General features: G+C 36.0%; 4 protein-coding genes across 6 annotated transcripts; 1 reads left to right on the forward strand and 3 right to left on the reverse strand.

Annotated features, from left to right (window-relative positions):
• Positions 1-2,017: 2,017 nt before the first annotated feature.
• Positions 2,018-3,182, reverse strand: LOC138339656 (putative B3 domain-containing protein At5g35780). Its single transcript, XM_069291517.1, has one exon. It carries the CDS (start codon positions 3,147-3,149, stop codon positions 2,118-2,120), a length of 1,032 nt encoding a protein of 343 aa, XP_069147618.1. The 5' UTR covers positions 3,150-3,182; the 3' UTR covers positions 2,018-2,117.
• Positions 3,183-11,231: 8,049 nt separating this feature from the next.
• LOC101260000 (AP-1 complex subunit sigma-2) lies at positions 11,232-16,102 on the forward strand. 2 transcript variants are annotated; one of them, XM_004249810.5, is made up of 7 exons: positions 11,232-11,423; positions 12,920-13,006; positions 14,346-14,437; positions 14,597-14,705; positions 14,788-14,823; positions 15,633-15,719; positions 15,800-16,102. In XM_004249810.5, the coding sequence occupies exons 1-7, from the start codon at positions 11,421-11,423 to the stop codon at positions 15,869-15,871; spliced, it is 486 nt and encodes a 161-aa protein (XP_004249858.1). In that variant the 5' UTR covers positions 11,232-11,420; the 3' UTR covers positions 15,872-16,102. The 2 variants fall into 2 exon arrangements, with proteins under 2 accessions (XP_004249858.1, XP_004249859.1); XM_004249811.5 differs by lacking the exon at positions 14,788-14,823.
• Positions 16,103-16,333: 231 nt separating this feature from the next.
• LOC104644443 (protein SENSITIVITY TO RED LIGHT REDUCED 1-like) lies at positions 16,334-19,734 on the reverse strand. Its single transcript, XM_019211106.3, has 3 exons — positions 19,594-19,734; positions 17,382-18,231; positions 16,334-17,016 (listed from the first exon to the last, which is right to left on the reverse strand). Exons 2-3 carry the CDS (start codon positions 18,119-18,121, stop codon positions 16,494-16,496), a joined length of 1,263 nt encoding a protein of 420 aa, XP_019066651.1. The 5' UTR covers positions 18,122-18,231; positions 19,594-19,734; the 3' UTR covers positions 16,334-16,493.
• On the reverse strand, positions 19,674-24,245 carry LOC101260100 (protein SENSITIVITY TO RED LIGHT REDUCED 1-like). Of its 2 annotated transcripts, XM_026028145.2 has the most exons (4): positions 24,116-24,245; positions 21,639-22,478; positions 20,737-21,276; positions 19,674-19,805 (listed from the first exon to the last, which is right to left on the reverse strand). In XM_026028145.2, the coding sequence occupies exons 2-3, from the start codon at positions 22,376-22,378 to the stop codon at positions 20,760-20,762; spliced, it is 1,257 nt and encodes a 418-aa protein (XP_025883930.1). In that variant the 5' UTR covers positions 22,379-22,478; positions 24,116-24,245; the 3' UTR covers positions 19,674-19,805; positions 20,737-20,759. The 2 variants fall into 2 exon arrangements, with proteins under 2 accessions (XP_025883930.1, XP_019066652.1); XM_019211107.3 differs by lacking the exon at positions 19,674-19,805 and having other exon boundaries at positions 20,398-21,276.
• Positions 24,246-25,032: the final 787 nt, after the last annotated feature.

Genomic DNA, 25,032 nt, shown 5'->3' on the forward strand with positions numbered 1-25,032 from the left:
TATAGTTATAATTTGTATAGTTGTGTTTCATAACATAAAACGTTTGTTATGACTATTAATATATATATTTCGTATACATATACATAAAAATCTATAGTTACATATTTTGGTAGACTTATACATAAAAATTTGTCATGTCTTGATGTGTGTATATTTGGGTAATCTGTAAATTGATCTATATACCTAGTAATTTATATAAACAAAAGTACTACATACATACATAAATAGATTATACAAATATGTCTTGTTATGTATAACTATGAAAAATTTACAAACAACAAACTGAATTTGTATAAACAAATTAAAAAATAGTAATTGTATATAAACAAAATTACACATAGGTTGTATACCGAATAGGTAATTATATACCGAGTGGGTTCCACCAGATGACAAAAAACATGAAATGGTTGTTGCGAATTACAAATAAAAGAAACTACGGATATAACATTAAATTTGAATAAATAGTCTGTTAATTCATACATTTCTTCGTTTCGATTAGTGTATTATTCTGTTTTGCTCCGTCGTGGTAGATTTATACTATCTTCTTGTGATGTTCTATATTTTCTATTGATGAGATTGCTTCCAAAAGAGAGAAATGCATGGTAACACAACTGATGAATCACATAGACCTGATGGGATAATGCAAAGGGAACTACTGATGATAAAAAAAACTGAAGCAGAATCAGATGAACCTGGTTATTACATTGGGGCCACAAACAGACCTGATGCTATTGACTGTGAATACACCTGCAAGGATGCAGATTTTGTCTGTGCTTACTCGTAACCCAGGATTTGTTGGAGGATGTTACCTGAAATTTGGAGATGTCTTAAATGCTTTTATTTAAGCTCCCAGACCCCACTTGTGGGATTATGTGTGTTTTCTTTAGCAAGCAGACCTCGGTTTGTATCGTTCCAATTAAGAGAGATGTTCATGGGGAGTGGACTTGGAAACAGGATGCGGTAAAACATTTCATTGCCAAGGCTGAAGCTGGAGCAAATTTTATACACATTGCAAATTTCTATTTTCCTAATGACTGAGGCATGACAAGTTTTCTCATTTACTGATGATCTCCATCCAGGGACCTGAGGTTCTGAACAAGTTACTTGGTCAAAGTGAGCTAAATATTGGAGTACAATGCAACAACATGTTCTTTTCGATGAGGTGTTTGTCTCTCTTTTCCAACTTAAATACCCTTACGTCTTTTCATTTCAATGCGTCGGTCCACCTTTAAAAGCACTGCAGAAGCTTTGAATTTTTTACGTGCACCTGTAAGATGCTTACATACTACGTTCAGTAGGAAAGATTGTTTTACAAGTACCCTAAATTGTTAATGATAACATAGAAACTTTCCGGATATTAGATGCTTTGCTGCCAGAAAGTCTAATGCATAGTGTACAGTGTTGAGACACGAGTACTAAATTTGGTAGTGACATGAAAATAGTATAAAATAGCTTTTTTGAAAAACAGATGATTGCATTTCTTTCATATTTCTACAGATTGACAACTGACCGCGATAAGGAACAAACTGGGGCCGTTTTGACTATGATGGACATATCTTCTTGACAAACGATGCTCTTCTTAACCTTTGCTAATGTGAAACTTCTCGAATTATTGCAGCTACTAACACAACTAGACAATAGTACTCTGCATTTGGGTGATAGGATCCTATTTTACTTGTATTTATTTACTGCATTTGTTTCAGTTTATTCACAATTAGTTAGAGGTACTTTTTTCCATTAATTAGTTACAATTAACCTGTCCATTAGTTAGTTACAACTACAACTAACTTTCCCTCCATATATATTAGTTGAAGTCTAATTTGCTCTCACAAGTCCTAATTTATCAACCTGAATCCCAAATATAGTTTCTTAATTCGCTGCTTTGCCCATACCCCGTTCCTAATAACATTAACGTTATCATCATTCAACACAATTAGTGATCTGGAATAATAATATTATTAACGTTACTATCTATCAACACAAAATTAGTGATTTGGCTAAATGTTTGCAGCAAAAAGAAACATGCTAATATTTTATTTAGATGACAACGACAATAATAAGAAGAAGAAAATCCAGTGTAATCAACAACTTAGTGTTAACTATACTGGCTAGAGAGGCTAATAACATGAAACATTAACGAGGGCAAAACACAAGGTTTCACCCTTTCGGAATGCCCACAATTGCATCTTCATACCATGGCTCAAACGATTCCTTGTTACGACATCATTCCAGTGTTTAACCAACACATAACTACAACTTGCTTTCCCATTGTTTTTGTTCATTGTCCATTTTCTCAGATTTATTTCACCTATTTTATGCGAAGGCTCAATCAACATCACATTCATAATCTCACGCATTTTATTAGCCCCATCGCGCTCATTCAAAAGTTGTTCTTCTTCAGGCGTTAGAAACTGATTAAGTATCTGTTTTTGTGGGATTGAAAATCTTCCCTCTGCTGGTTTAACATCCGTCTCGAATAGTGTTTTTTCAATGACCAATTTAGCTGATTCAAGTGAACCCCCATACAATGTAATCAGATTCTTGAATTCGATACTCAATTCTGTGTTGATGATAACAACAGGAGGGGGCACGGCAGAAACTCTAGCAACAGGTCTAAAATTATCGTTTGCTTCTTCTCGTGATCTTTTTCCATTAACGGGCAATGGTGCAGAATTACTACTACTTTCTCCTCTGCAATTGATTCTGATTCCTCTGTTTTCCCTATTATTAGCCGCCTTTTTGAGTATGACACCAGTTGGTCTTACAAGTCTAGCACACCAACCTGCTACATTATCAACTTGTACAAGTCTATTTTCTTCTTCAGAATTATTCTCCGGAGCTTTAACTTCTCTTGGACGCGCGTTTGGCCTTGATCGTTTTCCCCTTGGGACGTCAAAATCAAGAAGTGGTTTTTCTTGATCAAGAACATGTGGGTATGATGACACGATATATCGAATATTCTGAGTGATCCTTTCTTCTTTCTTCATAACAAATTCTTCATCTTGCTCCGCGATTAAGTTGTCTTCTTCACCATACATGGATTTTAAGTAAGAGACTTCAGCAACAGCAAGTAAATAATCCATACTAGTCATGTCGGACGTGATTTTCATGCCCGAAAAATCGTCTAAACTTAACAATGTGTAAGCCATATTGTATGTTAGGTTGAATAAATCAAAAACAGTATCAAGAGAGAAAAAATTGAAAGAAAAAATATCAATGTTTGTATAGAAAAAAACAATACACGATTTGTGAATAAAGCCAAAGTGTTAACTTTATAGAACTAAGAAGAATTCATTACCTTATTGGATTGGGATTGGAATTAAAAAGAAACCTTTTTAGTTTTGGAAATCTTAATAGAAAAACGTATTATTTTTTTTTAGTTAACCTTTTCTGTTTTGGACTTCTATTAATTATATAATATAATTAAGAAATAAAATAGCGTGTTTTTTGTTTAAAATTATAATTATATGAATACTAATCCTAATCAAAGAGGTCTACTGTGTCTTGAGCCTAAGGTCTATCTACGTAGAATAGGAGAAGCAAAATAATAAGTATTATATTTTTTTCGTCTCAATTTGTGTGACACTTTTTTGACAATTCAAAAGTCTTTTTTTTGGGTAATTTGTGAAAAACTTACCATAACCAACAAAATAAAAATTACATAACCAACTAAACAACAATACACCTAAAGAGCAGCTAACAACGATAGCACCACCATTAATTATTTGCACTACTATCGGAAAATGTCATTCATATCATGAAGATATTTCCTACTTATATTATATGTTATTTGCAGTTTTGATGGTTTGACAAACGGAGGATTTTGTGAGAGGACCTGATCCCCGTCATTCATATCCGTACTCGTGACAGCTAGAAAAAGTACATAAATTGGTGTACAGTCTCCAAGAGTGACAGAAACCTCAGCAAATCGGATTGCCTTAAAGATTGTGTCTATTCTCATAAGGACTTCTTCGCACAGGCACAATCTCTTAGTTTTTGCACAAAAAAGTTTCTCAAGAGCAAAAGGCAAAAACCACTCCTCTCAAGAAGTACTTATTAAAGAGCAACATGGACCAGATAGAGCAACTTGTGTCTTAATTGTCTTAGGTTTTAACTTTAGTGCTTATCGTTGTAAATCTAATCCTACACTACAAAGGAATTAGATCTTTCGTTTGTCCAGTCAAAAAGACTAAATCAGTTGAATCTCACTGGTTTAGTGGGCAGCATTGTTTGCTGCTTAGTCAAATCCTAAGTCATCTAGTGTTAGGTGGGTTAGTGGGCAACCGTGTGTTGCTTAGTGAATTCTAAGTTAAAATGCCTACTTGTGTACATTCAAAAAAGTAAGAGGAGAGCGTCAAGTTAATGGTCATGCTCATATATTATGCCTTTACTTTGCTATTTGACATCACCGTCACTCAAATTAATACTAGGAATAAAACTCCAAGCAACGCATAAAAGGACTCACTTAACTATAAACTGCCGCAGATGCAACAATACCAACAAAATCACAAATACAAATTTTCTTACTTCCAACCTACTTTATTAGTAGCTGAAAGATACAGTTAGCAGGGAAGTTAGTTAAATAACAGAATTAATTAGACAATCGGCCAGAAAGAAATGTGGATTAGCAACGAGTATTAGTACTGGTAACTCACGATTCAAACTTTAAAGACGAATCCTACATGTATTCATGATTCGTGCAAAAAAGAAACACATTTTTATGAATGACGACAACAAGAAAATCCAAATGTAATCAACAAATTACTAGTTAGTCATCTAATTACAACTTAACAAGGGCAAAACACAAGGTTTCACCCTTTCGGAATGCCCACAATTGCATCTTCATACCATCTCTCAAACGATTCCTTGTTACGACATCATTCCAGTGTTTAACCAACACATAACTACAACTTGCTTTCCCATTGTTTTTGTTCATTGTCCCTTTTCTCAGATTTATTTCACCTTTTAATCAACATCACATTCATCTCACGCATTTTATTATTAGCCTGATTGCGCTCATTCAAAAGTTGCTCTTCGTTAGGCGTTAGAAACTGATTAAGTATCTGTTTTTGTGGGATCAAAAATCTTCCCTCTGCTGCTGTAACATCGGTCACAAATAGTGTTTTTTCAATGACCAATTTAGCTGATTCAAGTGAACCCCCATACAATGTAATCAGATTCTTGAATTCGATACTCAATTCTCCTCTGTTGACTATAACAGCAACAGGAGGAGGAGGGGCCACGACCATGACTACAACTCGATCAACTCGTGATCTTTTTCCGTTAAAGGGCAATGGTGAAGAATTACTATAGTTGATTCTGATTCCTCTGTTTTCCCTATTATCAGCCACCGCCTTTTCTCTGTTTTTATCAACTTGTACTAGTCTGTTTTCTTCGTCAGAATGATTCTCCGGAGCTCTGTTTGGCCTTGATCGTTTTCCCTTTGGGACATCGAAATCAAAAACTCTTGATCAACAACATGTGGATATGACCGAATATTCTGAGTGATCCTTTCGTCTTTCTTCATAATCTTGCTCCATACATGGATTTTAAGTAAGACACTTCAGATACAGTAAGTAAATAATCCACACTAGTCATGTCCGGCGTGATTTTCATGCCAGAAAAATCGTCTAAACTCAACAATGTGTAAACCATATTGAATGTTAGTCGAAGAGAGAGAAATAGTCGTATTAGTATGATTGTGATTAAGGAGAAAGTGTTAAATTTATATAATTAGGTAGAAATCACAACCTTAATAGTTTTGGTTTTCTACAAAGGTTGTTAAGTAAATAAAGTTCTAATGTAACTAGTATTACTAATCCTACTAAAAAAAGAGAAGCAAACTCTTAATTACTTCTAGTTCATTATAACTAACTAACATCAGAAAAGGGGAAAATTACCTTTTTTACTTTTTAACCTTTTGGTAAGGATATCAGGAGGCTGCTCCTTAATGTTAATCGATATCTTGGTTTTCACTTTGTAATTTTTTCGTTATGAAATGAAAATCTATTTTAATGTGTTCCGTCCTTTTATAAAATATTGAATTTGGTCAAATTATTAAAAATCGAGGGAAAGACCTTATTAACAAATAACAAAGTAAAAGTTTGTACTCAAACCAACTAAACTAATTTCTGTTAATTTTTTTCCCTTTGCTTTAACTAAAGAATAATTTTGTTTTAGAATTTCCAAATATTTTTTCTATTACAAATCAACAAAATGACTCCATTTTAACCATTGCTGCTAAGTGTGTTTTTATTTTATTATTTTACAAGATCAACTCTCTCTTTCTCAATACAACTTTGATTGAAAAAAATAATTTTTTCAAATCTTTTATAGGTAAAAAGATAAAGATTTCACGTAAAAAAGACATAAACTAAAAATAAATAAATTAAAGGACCATTGTTTAAAGTTTCCCTTATTTAATAAAATGAGAAAATTTCTAAAAAGAGTAAACTTAATAAGCCCTTTTAGCTACTCTTTCTTTAATTACGGCATAATTTTGTTTGATATAAATAACTTTTTATAATTTGTTTGTCAATATATATAAACATGGTAAATATATACAAATTATGTATCTATATAGTCGGTTGGTCCTGACGGTCATTCTGACCCATTTTCAAGGTCAAACGAGCCTCGAAGTGCGCATACCCTCACTTTCGACGATTTTTCTGTGCTATAGCAAACCATATTTTGGGTGATCCGAATTCCAATGTCAAAAATGCAAAAAAAAATTGTGGATGTCTGTCAAGACCTTGGCTATGCATCCGGTTGGCCCTCACAGCCACTTCGATCCATTTTCAAGGTCAAACGAGCTCCGAAGCGCGCATACCCTCTATTTCGATGATTTTCGTGTGCTATTGCAAACTATTTTTTGGATGTCCGGATTACGACGTCAAAAATGCCAAAAATTATTGTGGACATCTGTCTAGACCTTGGCTATGCATCCGGTTGGCCCTCACGGCCAGTCCCACCCATTTTCAAGGTCAAACATGCCCCGAAGCGCGCATACCTTCTATTTCGATGATTTTCGTGTGTTATAGCAAACCATATTTTTGGTGATCCGGATTCTAAAGTCAAAAATGTCAAAATTGTTTGTGGACGTCCATCAAGACATTGGCTATGCAACCGGTTGGCCCTCACGGCCAGTCCAGCCCATTTTCAAGGTCAAACGAGCCCTAAAGCGCGCATACCCCCCATTTCGACGATTTTCATGTGCTATAACAAACAATTTTTTTGGGTGATCCGGATTTGACGTCAAATATACCAAAATATTTTTGTGGATGTTTTTCAAGACCTTGGCTATGGAACCGGTTGGCCCTCATGGCCAGTCCGACCCAATTTCAAGGTGAAACGAGCCCCGAATCGCGCATACCCCCATTTTAAAGATTTTCGTGTGCAATAGCAAACCACTTTTTGTGTGATCCGGATTCCAATGTCAAAAAGGCCAAAAATTTTTGTGGATGCCCGTCAAGACCTTAATTATGCATCCGGTTGGACCTCACGGCCAGCCCGACCCATTTTCAAGGTCAAACGAGCCCCGAAATGCGTATACCCTCACTTTGGACGATTTTAGTGTGCTATATCAAACCATTTTTTGGGTGATCCAGATTACGACGTAAAAAATACCAAATTTTTTGTGAACGTCCTTCAAAACTATGGCTATGAAGATGGTTGGAACTCACAGCCAGTCCGACCCATTTTCAAGGTCAAAACAAGCACCGAAGCGCGCATATCCTCACTTTCGACGATTTTCGTGTGCTATAGCAAATCATTTTTTGGGTGATCCGGATTTCAACGTCAAAAATGCCACAATTTTTTGTGGATGTCTATCAAGACCTTGGCTATGCTGCTGGTTGTCCCTCACGGCCATTCCGATCCATTTTCAAGGTCAAACAAGCCCCGAAGCGCGCATACCCCCCATTTCGACGATTATCATATGCTACAACAAACCATTTTTTAGGTGATCCAGATTCCGACGTCAAAAATGCCAAAAGCTTTTGTTGACGACCGTCAAGACCTTGTATATGCATCCGGTTTGACCTCACGGCCAGTCCGACCCATTTTCAAGGTCATACGAGCCCTGAAGCGCGCATACCCTCACTTTCGACGATTTTCGTGTGCTATAGCAAATCATTTTTTGGGAATCCGAATTTCAACGTAAAAAATGTCAAATTTATTTGTTGACGTCGGTCAAGACCTTGTCTATGAAGCCGCTTAGACCTGACGGCCAGTCCGATCCATTATCAAGGTCAAATGATCCCTGAAGGGCGCATACCCCCCATTTCGACAATTTTTGTGGGCTATAGCAAACCATTTTTTGGGTGATCCGGATACCAACGGCAAAAATGCCAAAAGTTTTTGTGGACGTTCGTTAAGACATTGGCTATGCATCCGATTTGACCTCACGGCCAGTCCGACCCATTTTCAAGGTCAAACGAGCCTCGAAGCGTGCATACCCTCCATTTCGACGATTATCTTATGCTATAACAAACCATTTTTTGGGTGATCCGGATTCTGATGTCAAAAATGCCAAAAGCTTTCGTGGACGTCCTTCAAGACCTTGGCTATGCATCCGGTTGAACCTCACGGCCAGTTCGACTCATTTTCAAGGTCAAACAAGCCTCGAAGCGCGCATACCCTCACTTTAGATGATTTTCGTGTGCTATAGAAAACCATTTTTTTGGGTGATTCGAATTTCAACGTCAAAAATGTCAAAATTATTTGTGGACATCCGTCAAGACCTTGGCTATGCAGCTTCTTGGCCTTGATGGCTAGTCCGACCCATTTTCAAGGTCAAACGATCCTCGAAGCGTGCATACCCTTCATTTCGATGATTTTCGTGTGCTATAGCAAACCATTTTTGGGTGATCCGGATTTCGACGTCAAAAATGCTGAAATTTTTTGTGGACATCCGTCAACACCTTGGATATGCAGCAGGTTGTCCCTCACGGCCACTCCGACCCATTTTAAAGGCCAAAAAAGCCCTGAAGCGCATACCCCCCATTTCGATGATTTTCTTGTGCTATAGCAAACCATATTTTGGGTTATCCGGATTCCGATGTCAAAAATGCTAAAAAACTTTGTGGACGTCCGTCAAGACTTTGGCTATGCATCCGGCTGACCCTCACGGCCAGTCCAACCCATTTTCAAGGTCAAACGAGCTTCAAAGCGCGCATACCCTCTATTTCGAAGATTTTCTTGTGCTATAGCAAATATTTTTTTTGGATGATCCGGATTCCGACGTCAAAAATACAATTATTTGTGGATGTCCGTCAAGACCTTTTATATGCAGTCGGTTGTGCCTCATGGTCAGTCCATCCCATTTTCAAGGTCAAACGAACCCGAAGCACGTATATCTCCCATTTCAACGATTTTCATGTGCTATAGCAAAAAAAAATTTGGGTGATCTTGATTCCAATGTTAAAAATGTTGAAATTTTTTGTGGATGTCCGTCAATACCTTGAATATGCAGTTGGTTGGCCCTCACGGTCTGTCCGACCCATTTTCAAGGTCAGATGAGCCCCGAAGCGCGCATACCCCCCATTTCGACGATTTTAGTGTGCTATAACAAACCATTTTTTGGGTGATCCGGATTCCAATGTCAAAAATGCCAAAAGTTTTTGTGGACTTTCTTCAAGACCTTGGATATTAATTCGGTTAGCCCTCACGGCCAGTCCGATCCATTTTTAAGGTTAATTGAGCCTCAAAGCGCGCATACCCTCTATTTCAACGATTTTCGTGTGCTATAGCAAATCATTTTTTGGGTGATCCGGATTCCGATGTCAAAAATGCCAAAAAAATTTATGGACGTCCGTCAAGACCTTAGCTATGCATACGATTGGACCTCACGGCCAGTCCGACCTATTTTCAAGGTCAAATGAGCCTCGAAATGCGCATACCCTCACTTTGGACGATTTTCGTGTGCTATAGCAAACCATTTTTTGGGTGATCCGGATTTCGACATAAACAATGCCAAAATTTTTGTGGACGTCCATCAAGATGTTGGCTATGCAGCTGGTTGCCTCTCACGTCCAGTCCTACCCATTTTTAAGGTCAAACGAGCCTCGAAGTCGCATACCCTCACTTTCGACAATTATCGTGTGCTATAGCAAATCATTTTTGGGTGATCCGGATTTCAACGTCAAAAATGCCAAAAAATTTTGTGAATGTCCGTCAAGACCTTGGCTATGCAGCTGGTTGTCCCTCACGGCCATTCAAACCCATTTTCAAGGTCAAACGAGCCCCGAAGCGAGAGAATGTCACTATCTTATGTGAGGTGGGGGCAGGTAAAAACAGAAATAAAGGATTTTGATGGACTTGGACTTAGGATTTTAATAGTTGGGCTAAAATTTAAGTGTCGAGTTTGAAAAAATGATAAAGTTAAAGATATAAGTTAATTAGAATTTAACAAAATATTTTTAATTCATTTATAAATAATATATAAATAATTATAAATTTTATATATCTAATTTGTAGGTTCGATTTGGTTATTTTTGCGGTTGTTTTTAGTAAAACCATAAATCAAACTGAAATACCCCTAACTTAAAACTACAGAGGGGCTGACCATTGCCATCTTCACCATCGTGAAAGGGACCACGAACCGTGAAGTCGGTCCTCGTCTGGACTTGGTCTAGGAATTGAGGGCCTCTGGTTCATGAGCCCTTACCACCGACCGTGAAAGTCCCCGTGATCTTTACTTGGGCTGAGGTCTGGAGCTTAGGTTTGGGAGTTTACTTGTTAGACTTCATGAATGCCTCCATGACCCGTATAGAGGATCACGAATCGTGAAGGTGCTCGTGATCTTCACTTGGGCAAGGGGGTATGAGGGGCTTGGCTAGGAGGAGTATACTGTCTCGACCTCACGAACGCCTCCATGTCCCGTCTTTAGGACCACGGACCGTGAAGGTCCCCCTGGTTCTTACTTGGGCGAGAGGGGTGCGAGGTTGGGTTTGGTGGTCTACTGGTTAGCCTCCCACGGATGCCACCACGACCCGTTGTGAGGACCACGGACCGTGATGGCTCCCATGGTCTTTACTTGGGCAAGGGGATCCGCCTGTGCTGCTAAGGGCTGCGTCCACGGGCAAGTCAACGGACTATGAACCTATCACGATCCGTGAACCTTGCCATGGTTCATTGGTTCAGGTAAATTCTGTAATTTTTTCCTGAATATGATTTTTGAGGTATTACATTTTTGAAATAGTTATTTATTATTAAAATTACAAAAATAAAACTTATTGTGACTTTTCATATCATAAAATGAAATCCAGAAATCCAAATCTTAGAAAACACAAACTAGTAAAGAAAAAAATATAAGACTGTACAGAAAATAGAGTATATAGAAATAATAGGAATAGGAACAAAAAATCCCCCAACTCCAAAGAAGAAGAAGGAGGAGTTGTTTGTACCTTGGATCTCCAGCCATGGTATGCTAGATCTCTTCTTTTCAACAAAACCCAAAACCCATTTTCTCTTTTTATCTTTTTTTTTTCAATGTTTTCGTGTTTGATCTGGTGAATGATTGTTACAATTGATGCTTGATTAAAGATATATTTGTAAAAAAGTTAAATATGGGTATTGTTTGATTAGTTACATTTGTTCTATACGATTTGGGATTTGAATCTGATTCCGGATCTTGCTATGGAAATGTAAACCAAATGTTTGAATATTATCTAGGTTTTCTTTAAATTGATTGTTTCTAGCTCAAATGAGGAGTTGGAGTTCTATGGATCATATTTAATTTCTCTAAAGGGGTCTCAAAGATTTGGTGTATATTTCCTTTTATAATGGTTGATAGTAGACGAGGGATTGGATTTTTGTGAAATGTAAGAGAAATCTGGATTTGATGAAGGAATTCTTAAGCGTGATAGATTGTGTGTAATTGGATAGAGAAAGTGATGAGCTTTATGGGTATTATTACTTTTTTGGTTGAAGGATTGAGTTTTGAGGCTTTGAAAGTGAAATGATCGAGCTAATACATGTTATTTGTATTTCTGTATGTGGGTATTTGAGAATCAATTGATGTTTGAAACCTGTAGAAGTTTGGTATTAGGGAGAGGGATGTAGTGCTTAGTTGATGAGGGTACCTGAAGGAAAGCTGTGAGTAGTCCATATATAGAATCAAAATGCTTTGGCCTGTAGCAGTCAGAGGAACCGGGGAGAATTTTAGAGTGTGTGGGATACTGTTTTTGTTCTGGAATTTATGTTGGTGTTGACGATGAATAGGATGAGTAGTATAAGAGGAACCAGTTCGTTGTTGCAATAGATTGAGTATGCATAAATTACTTACTTTTTCAACATTTATATTATGCACTCGAATCATTCTATAATCAATGAATTTTGGAAAGAAAAATCAACATCTAAACTCAGAGGTATGTATACAACTTGGTGATTGACTTTGTATCTTAGCATTAGTTCACCAAATTTGTAAAACCTAACCTTCATCTGAATGCAAAATCCAGCCATTTAGTATTGGGAAACTAAGAAGATAAATTGGACATTCAACTAATAAAGAGCATAAGTTAAAAAAACAAAAGATATCCCACTAACCAAGAAAAGGATGCATCAATCACTCTATTACTATAGCACTTCACTGGTCAAACTTCGCCGCGGATAAAACCATGGTATTCAAGTAGAGAAGTGTAGAAAGGCAGGCCCATTGTCCACTGAGTTTCAGATCGTATGTCACAAGTTCTTGGGGATCTTCCTATTGTAAAATGAATTTTAAAAGACTACAAACAAAGTGGATATTACACGACTTTGAGAAAAACAAAACGATAATGGGACTAATTATTTTTGGCTGATAATCTTTTTTACTTGTTTCAATTGCTCTTTTTAACAGCTTCACTGGATGCATATGCTATGTTTTCTACTACAGTATATATCAACCGCAGTATAGCTAATAGCTTTTGATTTCTTCCAGATTCATTTTGTTCTGCTCATTAGCCGACAGGGAAAGGTGAGGCTAACCAAGTGGTATTCACCATATTCACAAAAAGAGAGAACCAAGGTATTTCTTCTATGCTTCTTGAGATAGGATGCAATGAATATCATATGGTTTTTATTTTTTGAAGTGGTCTTAGGGTGTCTGTTTGATTTATTCAACAGAACTGTTTGTATGTGTTACTCAGTCTAGTGATTTTTATTGAGATCTCAAAGACGATGTATTTATCAATATGATTTAGGGGTAACAATGTGGTGGAGACGCCCACTGCCCACTTCAATATATCTTTCACTAGTTCGGTTTTTTTTCAATATGATAATTAAATGCCTTTTCCTACTTCCTCAAGAAAATTATTGCAGTAGCTGTTTTACTTGTTATTCCTCAACAATCTTCAGCTACTAAGTGGCAGATATGAGTGGGAAATCTTATTCTCTTTGGGGTTTAAGCTTCCTTATACCCTGGACTATAGGAAAAATTGGGAGCTATATACATGGAAAATACATGGTGTTGCAGTATGACAGACTGGTCTGCGATATGCATAGAAATGCATGGTGTTGCACTATGACAGACTGATTTGCAATATCCATAGAAATGCATAGTATTGCATTAATTTATGAAAGAGACTGGTTTGTTCTTATCAAAAGAGAGAGATAGAGATAGAGAGGGACTTGTTGGATATCAAAATTGAGAATTCATCTTGTCAATCCTCGCGACATTAAAAGAATTTTCTTGCAAACTATGGAAAATTAAAATATAAAAAAAGAGAAATATGAAAAGCCAAAGAAGGCTTATACCTTCAAGTAGTTCCAATATAAGATAGAATCATGTACTAAGAGAGGGTACAAAGAGCACTTTCCAGGGCTTAAGTCAAGTAGCAAAGTCAAGCGGCTTGTGACTTAGGTCACATGATTGAACCATGCGCCATGTGATCTAAGCCTGGTATTTAAATGAAGAAGGGACGAGGGGTGGGCCATTATCTCTGAGTTGTGAAGGTTGCGGTTGCTCCTAAGGGCTGGACTTTAACAGATTTCTCAGTCATGAAAGAAAAAGAGAGGGTTTAAAGAGCCCGAAGAGATGTTCTGAAGATAGGTGTAAAAATATGAAGCTTTCATACCCGAAAGGTAAGATAAAGAAATTACATTAGGTATGGTGTAAAGCTTAATTGCTTTCTTTGTCTTTATTGTTTTCCAGTATTATCTGTGTTATTTTTCTTCGCTGCCAAGGTGAATGGGTTTAGCAATTTTTTCAAGCCATTAAATAGTAGAGGGATGTGAATAATTATTCCACTTTCTTACATACACAGGATTTTTCATTCCTGCAAACATCTTATAGTACTGGTTATGCAAAAAATTATTTTCCTTTAGTTTATAAGTAACATGTTACATGTCAATGCAACTGTCTTAAGGTAATCCGTGAATTAAGTGGTATGATTCTCACTCGAGGACCGAAGCTTTGCAATTTTGTCGAGTGGAGAGGATACAAAGTCGTTTATAAAAGGTAAAGGTGATCTAATTTTATTCTCAAGCCACGTCTTATGATTTGCTCTCAATTAGATAGAATCTATTTATCTTTTCTTTTTTGAGAAGAATCTATTCATCTTTTTTCCCTGTAAGAAAATATACGTTCCACTTTTCTTATCGGCTGTTAATTTAACAGATATGCAAGCCTGTATTTCTGTATGTGCATAGACCAAGAGGACAATGAGTTGGAGGTCCTGGAAATCATACACCATTTTGTTGAGATTCTGGACCGATACTTTGGAAGTGTAAGGCTCTCAAACTCTAAAGAAGATGGTATTACAACTTGTTCTGTTTTATATTTATGTTGTTGGCTTTCTTTCCCTTCAGGTATGTGAGCTAGACTTAATTTTCAATTTTCACAAGGTATGTTCATTAAATTTATTCAGGGATTTCTACAATCTATGCCTCCACCTGTCACCTTTGCCTAAATTTACTGTTTTTCCTTGTGGATGTTACAATAATTGGGTGGTGACATTAAGATCACTTCTTGGGGCTTATATAGATTCGTACTAGAGGTTATTTATAGAGGTTAATTTTTTTTGATAAGAAATAGAGGTTAAATTTTTAAGTAACTAGAAACAGACCTATTTTAAAAACATTTTCCATTGAACTTTGAGTAGACTACAATTACAGTTCTATCTTTTTACCCTTGGTCTCTGCAACCCTGCTTGATCTCAGACAGAACTGTTGAAACATCTTTATAATGAAAGTCCAAAGTGAAAATCATTACACCCAAAAGCGTTTAGATGGCTAGATGGGTTGGAGAAAGCAAACAATACCTTGCCAGTACCATCCGTAGTATGATGGTAGAATCGCTGAGTAACTGAGTCCTTAAAGGGTGTGGGCTTAATAGCCCATGGAAAATTCCACATCAAAATAAGGGGAGAAGGAGCCTTATAAGGGTGAGTTCAGGATTCAACTGTTGAGACATCTTCTTTGTTAAAGGACAAGGCTACAAAAAACCATGAGGTGTTGAGTAACTAGTTAAACTAGCTTAATGTTACTACAAAAACCAATGAATGCTATTCTGATTGACTTGTTTTTTGGATAGTATATTCCGTGCTGATTGAACTTGCCTCTAAATGACTAGTTGTGTTTTCATGTATCATGCATTTTCATATAAACAACTTTTGAGATTATAGCTCTTCGAAACCATGTGAATGATTTGGCAGGCATACTATATATTGGACGAACTTGTGATTGCTGGTGAACTCCAAGAATCAAGCAAGAAAACAGTTGCACGTCTAATTGCTGCACAGGTATTCTTCATTATACAGTTGATGCATTTCACAGATAACAATGCAGTATTCTTCACTGATCTCCTGAGAACAACTTGCAGGATTCTTTGGTTGAGGCTGCCAAAGAAGAGGCAAGTTCTCTTAGTAACATCATTGCACAGGCTACTAAATGAGAGTATGCAGGCAGCGTTCAAGTGTTTTGAGTGCATTTATGTTTTTCAGCTGTAATCCAAACATTATTTCTTCTTTCAATGTTTTCGTTTAACTTTGTAGTTATAAATAGGAATTTCTTTGTAGTAATGAGTTTGCTTCTCAACCTAAGCGTGGTGTTTACTTCACTCTGTTGCCTAAAAACTGCTGGTCATATATATAGTACTTGTTCCTCTGGTGGAGCTAGCTTATAACGTATCTCTCAAAACCTAATTTTGACTTGTTTTTACGGCTGTATGAGAGACTCCTATCGGAAAGTTACTGGTTGGAGGAGGGATGTTTCCGTAGGCGAAAGAGGGGCGTTTGGAACAACAACATTCTAGTAAGGGCAATGAAGAAAAATATTTCATTTAGTGTAGCTTTTTTCATGCTTTATCAGCGATCCCAACTACACTACATTTATTGGTATGAGCAAAATAGACATGTAATCCATAAAAGAGAATATAGCCCATATATACATACTCCTAAGATTTCCAATCATTTGTAGATTCCAAAAGACACAAGCAATTCTGTAGAAACTGGCAATTAAAACAGAAACAATCTATTTGCCATAAAATGCAAACTGAATTTGAGTAAACTACAAAGCTATCTATGACATTCACCTTTCAGAGCTAAATCTCTAGAAGCTTCATTGGCTTCTTCGTAGATATGGCAAACTACACAAGCTATATGTTTCAGCATGTCGAAAATTTCTCCCAACCAGCGCATGGCTGTGTCATTTGGCTCAGGGAGACCATTAACATAGTGGACAAGTATAACATTGTCGGACTCCACAATCAACTTTGGCGCATTTGGCCTTCCTTCCATGCATCCTGCCAACCCAATCCTCAAGGCCTCTAGTCCAGCAATCACATTGTCTTCAACATCAATGTCACCCCTATACCTATCAAAACACTTCCCTTTTTCATCTTGGAAGATGCCACTATATCGTCCTGGCTGATCACTCTTTCTACCAATACCATAGATGTTTAGCTTAATGCAACCTGGAGGAGGAGGTACATTTTTGCATCTTAAACGCCGAGCCCCACGAAAATCAATCCAAATTTGTGCAAAATCCTCACTAGTCATATTACTTCTCATATTTTCCAAAAATCCTTCTTCAAGATGCCTGCGACACAAAAGTTGAAAGTTACATCATCAGGGATATATAAAGTACACCTTACCCTCCTATGGTTCCTTCAACTCACCTCTATCACACTATACTTCCTCCAAGCAAATAATTTCAAAGTACTTTGCATAATTCAACCAACAAAATCTAGATTCTCCAACTAGCACTTAAATCAATCACTTGTAAAGCCCATATTATCACGAGGAGAAAGAAATGGAACAATCATAGGTGGACAGAAAGTAAAGAGCTAATGATTTCAATTGTGTGCTAACTGGCAGCACCTTTTTTCCCAAATTAACATAATAAATAGAGAATCATATTTATACTAAATGAGAAGTTCTGTATCTAGTTTCACATCTAAGTACCTTTGCATGTCCAACCAATAGCATCCCGGTTTGTCAATGTCATTGTTAGGATCCACGTCAAAGAAATGCCAGGCAAATCCTGAGAACAGATTAGCATACTTCTGATTGCCACTAGTTTCTATGGTAACCTCTGTTGTGAAGTCCAGAATTCTCTCTAAGCGTATCACTGTTTCTAGAGAAGTGCTACATCGAGGCGCATTGGTCAGTGTGTAGCTAAATGAGTTTGTCAGCACAAAAATCTTGTTAAGACAAGATGAAGACCAGTTTGCTCCCAAGAGGTTTCCAATAAGATACCAACAAGGATTAGGCATGTAGAACATTGTTGGTCTCTGAGCTCTCCTCTTACAATTTTCATCATTGGTGAGAACCTCAAGACCTAGTTTCTCGAAAAATATGATATCAGCCGCAGACATGCAGGGATCGTATATTTCTATATTGCCAATCCAATTGGGAAAATCTCGTTTTAGTAGGAGAACTACAGCAAGCTGAAACTGTGAACTAAAACTGTATTCGGTGCTTCCCAAACCATAGATTACCACCTGAACATGTGAATGGCCACCTAAAAGACGAAAGAAGTGTTTTTGAATTGTTTTATTCTGTTTGAGATTCAAGCACATTCCAGCATAGAGCTCAGAGTTCTCAACATTCTTCTTCACCAGTTCAATCTCTTTAAGCATCCTTTTTGCCTCATCATTTATGTGAAAATCAACATTTGACTCCATATCCTCACCAAAATCCATCTTTATCAGGTCCAAATTAATGTTGGCCTTGAGCAGTTTAAACACTATTTAGAAACAGCTAAAACACAGCAACGCTCTCTTGTGTTCTGAACTTAATACAAGCCTGCAATCTAGAATTTGAAGTACAAATCATTAGCAAGCTGAAGTTCTTCACAGCAAAAAAGATGCATTTCTCATTATATGCAAGTGTAGTACACGGAAGTACAGAACGGCTAGCAAGCGGAAAGTAGCTTATCTCCTATCAAAACATATTTCTCCAAATTTTTAGAGTATACTTGCTGCACATAAAATGACACGTGTTTGAAGCCACGATATTACAAGAAACAACTCTACTGACATCTATAAGTTGGTCAATTGTGATTTAAAAATTGTAACGAGAGGTAAGAGGAATATGAACATACCCTCCTTGTTTAATCCATTTAGAACCAATCACCAAGAACTTGCAACCACTCGAGTACAAATACAAGCTCTTCTAAACTCAATTCTTCCATGTAGGTGTGTTTCAGTAGCCTACTTCGACTACCAGTACAAATTCACAAAGAACAATACAAAATTGAGATCCTGAAAGTGCCAAATCACAGATCTAATTTTTTTAAAAAAGTGAATCATGTTCTTTTCTCTCTCCAGATTTCCCTCTTTCCTGTAAAACTGAGTGTGTATCTATTTCATCTGGATAACAAGCATTTCAACTAGAGCAAATTAAAACAGTTTTTCTTCTGAACTTAAAATTATAGGACGAAAAAATAATATGGAAATGCTAAATCCTTCAGTCGAATTCAAATAAATATTATTACAATGCAATTTAACTGAATCCATAAAAAAATATATATGAAACTTATTATTTTTCTCCAGATTTTCCTCTTTCATGTAAAGTACAACAGAGTCTGTACATGTTTCATCTGGATAACAAGCAGTTCAACAAAGGAACTATTGAACACAGAAAAACTGAAGGACGATGAAAACACACAAGGAAATATTGATCCTTCAGTGGAATTCAAACACTCACTATCACGAAAGAAATTTAACGAAATCCTCAGAGAACACCTACTACAAAATAAAATGAAACGGACTCCGTATTTCTTGTGGATAACAAGCAGTCCAACTTGAGCAAAACAATTGGTCTTCTGGAACAGAAACACAGAAATTATAGGACGACGGGAATGGTAAATCCTTCAATCGAATTCTAACAATCAGTATTAAGAACAGAATATATACAGAACATACACAACAAGAAAAATAAGAGTAAAAAGAGAAGATACTGACAGCAACAAAGTCGGTGAAAATCTGGAAATGGTAGATCCTTCAATCGAGTTGAAACAATTACTATTACTAACAGAAAAAACACATTCGAAGATACTGAGAGCAACAAAGCCGGTGAAAATGGTAGATCCTTCAATCGAGTTGAAACAATTACTATTACTAACAGAAAATGCATTCAAAGATACTGAAAGAACAAAGTCGATGAAACGTACTGTTGCCTCAGTAAACTATCGCCATTGAAGAGCTACCTTGACGATACGAATCCATGCTACGAGAAGGTCGAATTCAACTTCAACAATGGAAATCAATGGAAAAGATATTTTCTGTGCGATGAAACGATTTTGTTGAGTGAGAGAAGACAGTTAAGAGTGATGCTGTGCTCCAAATAAGTTTGCTGCGCGCCTTTGTCTATTTGTGGAGTAGCCTGTCACGTGGCAAGTATTAGGCCTACGAAAGAGTAACTGACGCAAATGCATAATTTTTGACAAAAAAAAAAAGAACGTCTCACACAATAATATTAAACATGTGTGAACTAATAATTTGTACATTTAAAAATTATGTAAAAGGAGATAAGTTATATTAATTAGTACTATTTTAATAGACATTAAAAGATCTTAACTTATTTAATATGTCACATGACTTAATAATAATACGAGTGTTCATGATAATTTCACATAAATTTGATATGAGAATATTATGTAGTCATTATGTAATAAGAAGGCTAGTATTAGAAAATAAAAAAGTGATAAATTTATCTTGATTTAGTAGTTAAAAAAGAAAAAAGTAAGTAAAATGAAATGGAGAGTGCATCTTCAAGAGATCGAGAATTTGAGATGTAACTGACTTATTTCAAATTTTTACAACTACTATCTTTTTGCGAGTTTTGTAAAAGCATGGGAACCCACAATAGAATACACAATTTTATATAGGCTCCCCTCCCTGAAATCTTTTAACCCAAAAATACATTCAGAAATGTAACTGCATTGTTTATTTGAAAAAAAAAAATAATGTGGATATAATAGTATAAGGATGTTCCTTATATTTTTCAGATAGTTGAACATTGAAAAGTTTATCATTGAATGGACAGTGAAACTACTAAAAGAGTTTCTGTAATTTTCAACACATGTAAATTGCAATCCATTAAAGAGAAGCAATACTGTAGAAAATACAGTCAAAACAGATAGGCTAACAAGGAAACTCAAGTATCTCCTAAACATTCAAAATCACAATTAAACAAAGTCTAGCAAGTAAATTCAAGTTTCTCCAACCTTTGACAAACTTGATCAACAGAATCATTTTCCCCTAATGCAAATTGAATTTGAAACCGTAGTTCAACTTAGAAAGATTCAGCTTACCCCTATGAGTCAAAAACAAAGCTCTATGCATCACTCAGAGCCAACTTCCTAGCAGCTTCATTGGCTTCTTCATAGATATAGTGAACTGTTGCACAAGTTATATGTTCCAGCAACACGGAAATTTCCTTCAACTTGTCCATAGCCTTTTTGTTTGGCTCTGGGCGACCATTAACATATTGGACAAGTGTAAGATCATCTGACTCCACAATCAACTTCTCTACATTTGGTTTTCCTTCCACACATCTGGCCAACCCGAGCCTCAAGGCCTCTAGTCCAGCAATCACATTGTCTTCAACATCAAAGACTCCTCTATACCTAACTAAACACGTTCCGTTTTCATCTTGGAAGATGCCACCATATTGTCCTGGCTGATCAACCTCTCTACCAATACCATAGATGTTTAGCTTAGTCCATCCTGGAGGAGGAAGAACGTTGTTGCATCTTAAACGACGAAACCCGCGATAAATACCCCAAATTTCTGCAAATTCCTCACTGGTCATGTTGCCTTTCATATCTTCCAAAAATTCTTCTTCAAGATTCCTGCGACACAGTTAAAAGCTACATCATTAGGGATATATGAAGTACACCATACCCTCCCATGTCCTATGGTTCCTTCAACTCACCTCTATCACACTACAGTTTCCTCAAAGCAAATAATTTCAAAGTACTTAGCATAATCCAACCAACAAAATCTAGATTCTCCAACTAGCATTTAAATCAATCACGTGTAAAGCACATCTTATCACAAGGAGAAGGAACTGGAACAAACATAGGCAGACATAACTTAAAGGGCTACTGACTTCATTGTGCTACTTGCCAGCACCTTTGTTTACCAGAATCAATAAACCAACAATAGAGAACTGAATTCAATAATAATAATTTCTAGTCTCATATCTAAGTACCTTTGAATATCCAGCCAAAACCAGCCCGGTTTGTCAATGTCAATGTTGGGATCCACATCAAAGAAATGCCAGGCAAATCCTGAGAACAAATTAGCATACATCGTATTGTCACTAAGTTTTATTTTAATTTCTGTTGTGAAGGGAAGAATTCTCTCTAAGCGTATCACTGCTTCTAGATTAGGACCACTTCGTGGCGTATCGGTCAGTGTATCGAGAAATGAGTTTGTCAGCAAACAAATCCGGTTTAGACATGATGAAGACCAGTTTGCTCCCAACAGGTTGCCAATATGATAACAATAAGGATCAGGCATATAGAACATTGTTGGTCTCTGAACTCTCCTCTTACAATTTTCATCAATGGTTAGAACCTCAAGATCTAGTTTTTTGAAAACTATGATATCAGCTAGAGACATGTTGGGATCGTATATTACTATACTGTCAATCCAATGAGAACAATCCCGTTTTAGTAGTAGAACAAAAGCAAGATGAAACTGTGAATGGAAACTGTATTCAATGCTTCCCAAACCATAAACTACCACCTGAACATGTGAATGGGAGCCTAAAAGGCGAAAGAAATGTTTTTGAATGGTTTCATTCTGTTTGAGATCCAAGTGCATTCCAGCATAGAACTCAGAGTTCTCAACATTCTTCATCACCAAATCAATCTCTTTAAGCATCCTTTCTGCCTCATCTTGTATGTGAAAATCAACATTTGCCTCCATGTTCTCACCAAAATTCATCTTTACCAGGTTCAAATTAATTTTGGCCTGTAGCAGTTTAAACAATATTTGGAACAGCTAAAATGCAACAACACTCTCGTGTTCTGGACTTAGTACAAACCTGCAATTCAAGAATATAAAGTACAAACTCTTAGCAGGCTGAAGTACTTTACAGCGAAAAAGATGCATTTCTCATTATCTGCAACTGTAGAACTCAAAAGTACAGAACTGCTAGCAGGCTGAAAGTATCTAGTCTCCTAGAAAAACATATTTCTCCAAACCTTTAGAGTATTAATTGTTGCACATCAAAAATGCGGATTTGTTTGAAGCCAAAGATGTATTTCACGATACAACTCAGTTGACATTGCTTCTCTATTATAAGTTGGTTCGGTTGATATAAAAGTGTGCTAAGCGGTATATGAGCATTCCTTCTTTCTTTAATTCATTCAGAACCAATTAATTCTTCCATCTAGGAGTGTTTCAGTCACCTACTTTGACTGCCAGGAAAAATACTTCTGAATTGATGCAGTAAAGAAATTGATACTCTGAAGTTTCAAATCACAATCTAATCCAAAGAGAAGAACATGAACTTATTTTCTAAAATTTCCTTTTTCTGTCTAAACTAATAACAAGCAGTTGAACTACAGCAAAATAGTTGCTCTTCTGTACTTAAAATGAAGTGGCAACAAAGGAACTTCTAAACACAGAAAATTTTAGGGCAATGGAAACACATAACAAAACGCTAGATCCTTCAACCAGGTTGAACGATCACTATTTGGAACTGAATTAAACAGAACCCTCACAAAACACATACAACAATTTAGTTTTACAAACTGATGGGAAAAATAAATAAGAACTATTCGAGTATGACCGAGCCTGTATTTCATCTGCATAACAAGAAGTTGAACTACAGATAAACAGTTGCTCCTGTGGACTGAAAATGAAGTGGCAACAATAAACTTTTAACCACACACAATTACATAATGGGAAAAAAATTAAGGAAATGCTAGATTCAATCGAGTTCAAGCAGTCACTATTTCGAATGTCGTCCACAAAGAACACATACTACAAATTAGTTTTACAACCTATTAGGAAAAAATAAATATGAAAATCAAGAGTAAAAGGGAGATAATGACAGCAACACAGTCGGTCAAAATCTGAAAGTGTAGCCCAGTTAAAGAAGCTGGCGTCACCATTGAAAAGCTAGCTTTAAGCAATGACTTCCCCGGACTGTTTATATTATTTATAATATCCTCTTCCCGAGAAAATTATAAACAGAGTCTGTATATATTTCATCTGGATAACCAGCAGTTCAACTACAAGCAAATTAAAACAGTTTCTCTTCTAGATTTAAAGTGAAATAGCAACAACTGAGCACAGAAAAATTAAAGGACGATGGAAACACATAAGGAAATGCTAGATCCTTCAGCAATAAGCAGAATTCAAACAATCACTATCAGAAACGAAATTCTCACAGAATACACACTGTAGTTTAGTTTTACAAACTGATAATCAAAAACAAATAAGAAAAATATGAAAACAGAGTCTGTATAAAGCACAGTTCATCAACTACAGCAACAAAGGAACATTTGAACACCGAAATTAAAGGACGACGGAAATGGTAGATCCTTCATTAATCTAGCTCAAACAATCAGAAATAACAAACAGAATTAATCCTCAGAAAACACGTAACTACAACATTTTGAAATTACGAAAAAGAGGAGATACAAACAGCAACAAAGCCGGTGAAAAACTTGCCTCAGTAAGCGGTGCCTAGCGTCGCCGTCGCCATTGAAGAGAAGGCTTCAATGGAGAAAGTGTTGAAACGATTTTGGTTTATGGCATTTTGCTTGTGTCAGAGAGTACAGTTAGAAACATGCAGTGCTCCAAATACGTTTCTTCCGCGCCTTAGCCTATTTATAGAGTAGGCTGTCACGTGGCAAGAATTTACCAAAGAATTATAAAAATGTGAATAATTTAGGGGTAACATTTATGTATTAACCCTCACAATATTTATTAAATTATACTTATTAAAACAAATTAGTGATATTAACTTATGTGTGTTTCAAATATGTAAATAAAAAAATATTGTATTCTAAAAGTATTAATTTAGATAAATATTATGAAAAATAAGGGCGAAGTGATGGAAGTTATCGAAAAAAAAAATTATCTAAATTTTAGTCTATCACAGCATTTAAAGAATTATTCGAAGTTGGAGAAAGAAATCAAATTTGTTTAGATTAAGTATTTATTTAAGTTATGTCTAAACAAAAAATTAATCTAAATATTCCAACCCTAGCTAAATTAGGTTTTGCAACTACTATAAATTAAAAATGTATTTTCTATTACGAGAAATTATAGATAATTATTCGACTTTTAAATAGAATATTTTCCTTCACATAATTATGATTAGGATAGGATTAGATAATCCTTAATCCCATAAATATTGGATCTAGAGAGTCCTCAATTATATAAACTCTTACTCACTCTTAATTACTCAATTCATTCATTATATTTTTTTCAATTCCAACAACAACTTCTTCTTCTTCTTTCATAATATTTTTCTATGGTCTTTTTAGTTCATAAAATTTATTTATTTATTGAAAATGAAAACAATAAAGAGGAACATGAAGTTCTCCATAATGCATCAATGTTTTTATTGAGAATAATAATGG

This window comes from Solanum lycopersicum, chromosome 11, assembly GCF_036512215.1.
Source record: "Solanum lycopersicum chromosome 11, SLM_r2.1".
Taxonomy (NCBI): Eukaryota; Viridiplantae; Streptophyta; class Magnoliopsida; order Solanales; family Solanaceae; genus Solanum; species Solanum lycopersicum.

Coding starts and splice junctions, on each gene's coding strand:
- LOC101260100 (XM_026028145.2), bottom strand. CDS start 22,378: ATGAATTTTGGTGAGAACATGGAGGCAAATGTTGATTTTCACATACAA. Junction 21,277..21,638: donor TTTTGGCTGGATATTCAAAG/GTACTTAGATAT, acceptor ACTGTGTCGCAG/GAATCTTGAAGAAGAATTTT.
- LOC104644443 (XM_019211106.3), bottom strand. CDS start 18,121: ATGGATTTTGGTGAGGATATGGAGTCAAATGTTGATTTTCACATAAAT. Junction 17,017..17,381: donor TATTGGTTGGACATGCAAAG/GTACTTAGATGT, acceptor TTTGTGTCGCAG/GCATCTTGAAGAAGGATTTT.
- LOC101260000 (XM_004249810.5), top strand. Junction 14,706..14,787: donor TGGACCGATACTTTGGAAGT/GTAAGGCTCTCA, acceptor CTTTCCCTTCAG/GTATGTGAGCTAGACTTAAT. Junction 15,720..15,799: donor CACGTCTAATTGCTGCACAG/GTATTCTTCATT, acceptor AACAACTTGCAG/GATTCTTTGGTTGAGGCTGC.
- LOC138339656 (XM_069291517.1), bottom strand. CDS start 3,149: ATGGCTTACACATTGTTAAGTTTAGACGATTTTTCGGGCATGAAAATC.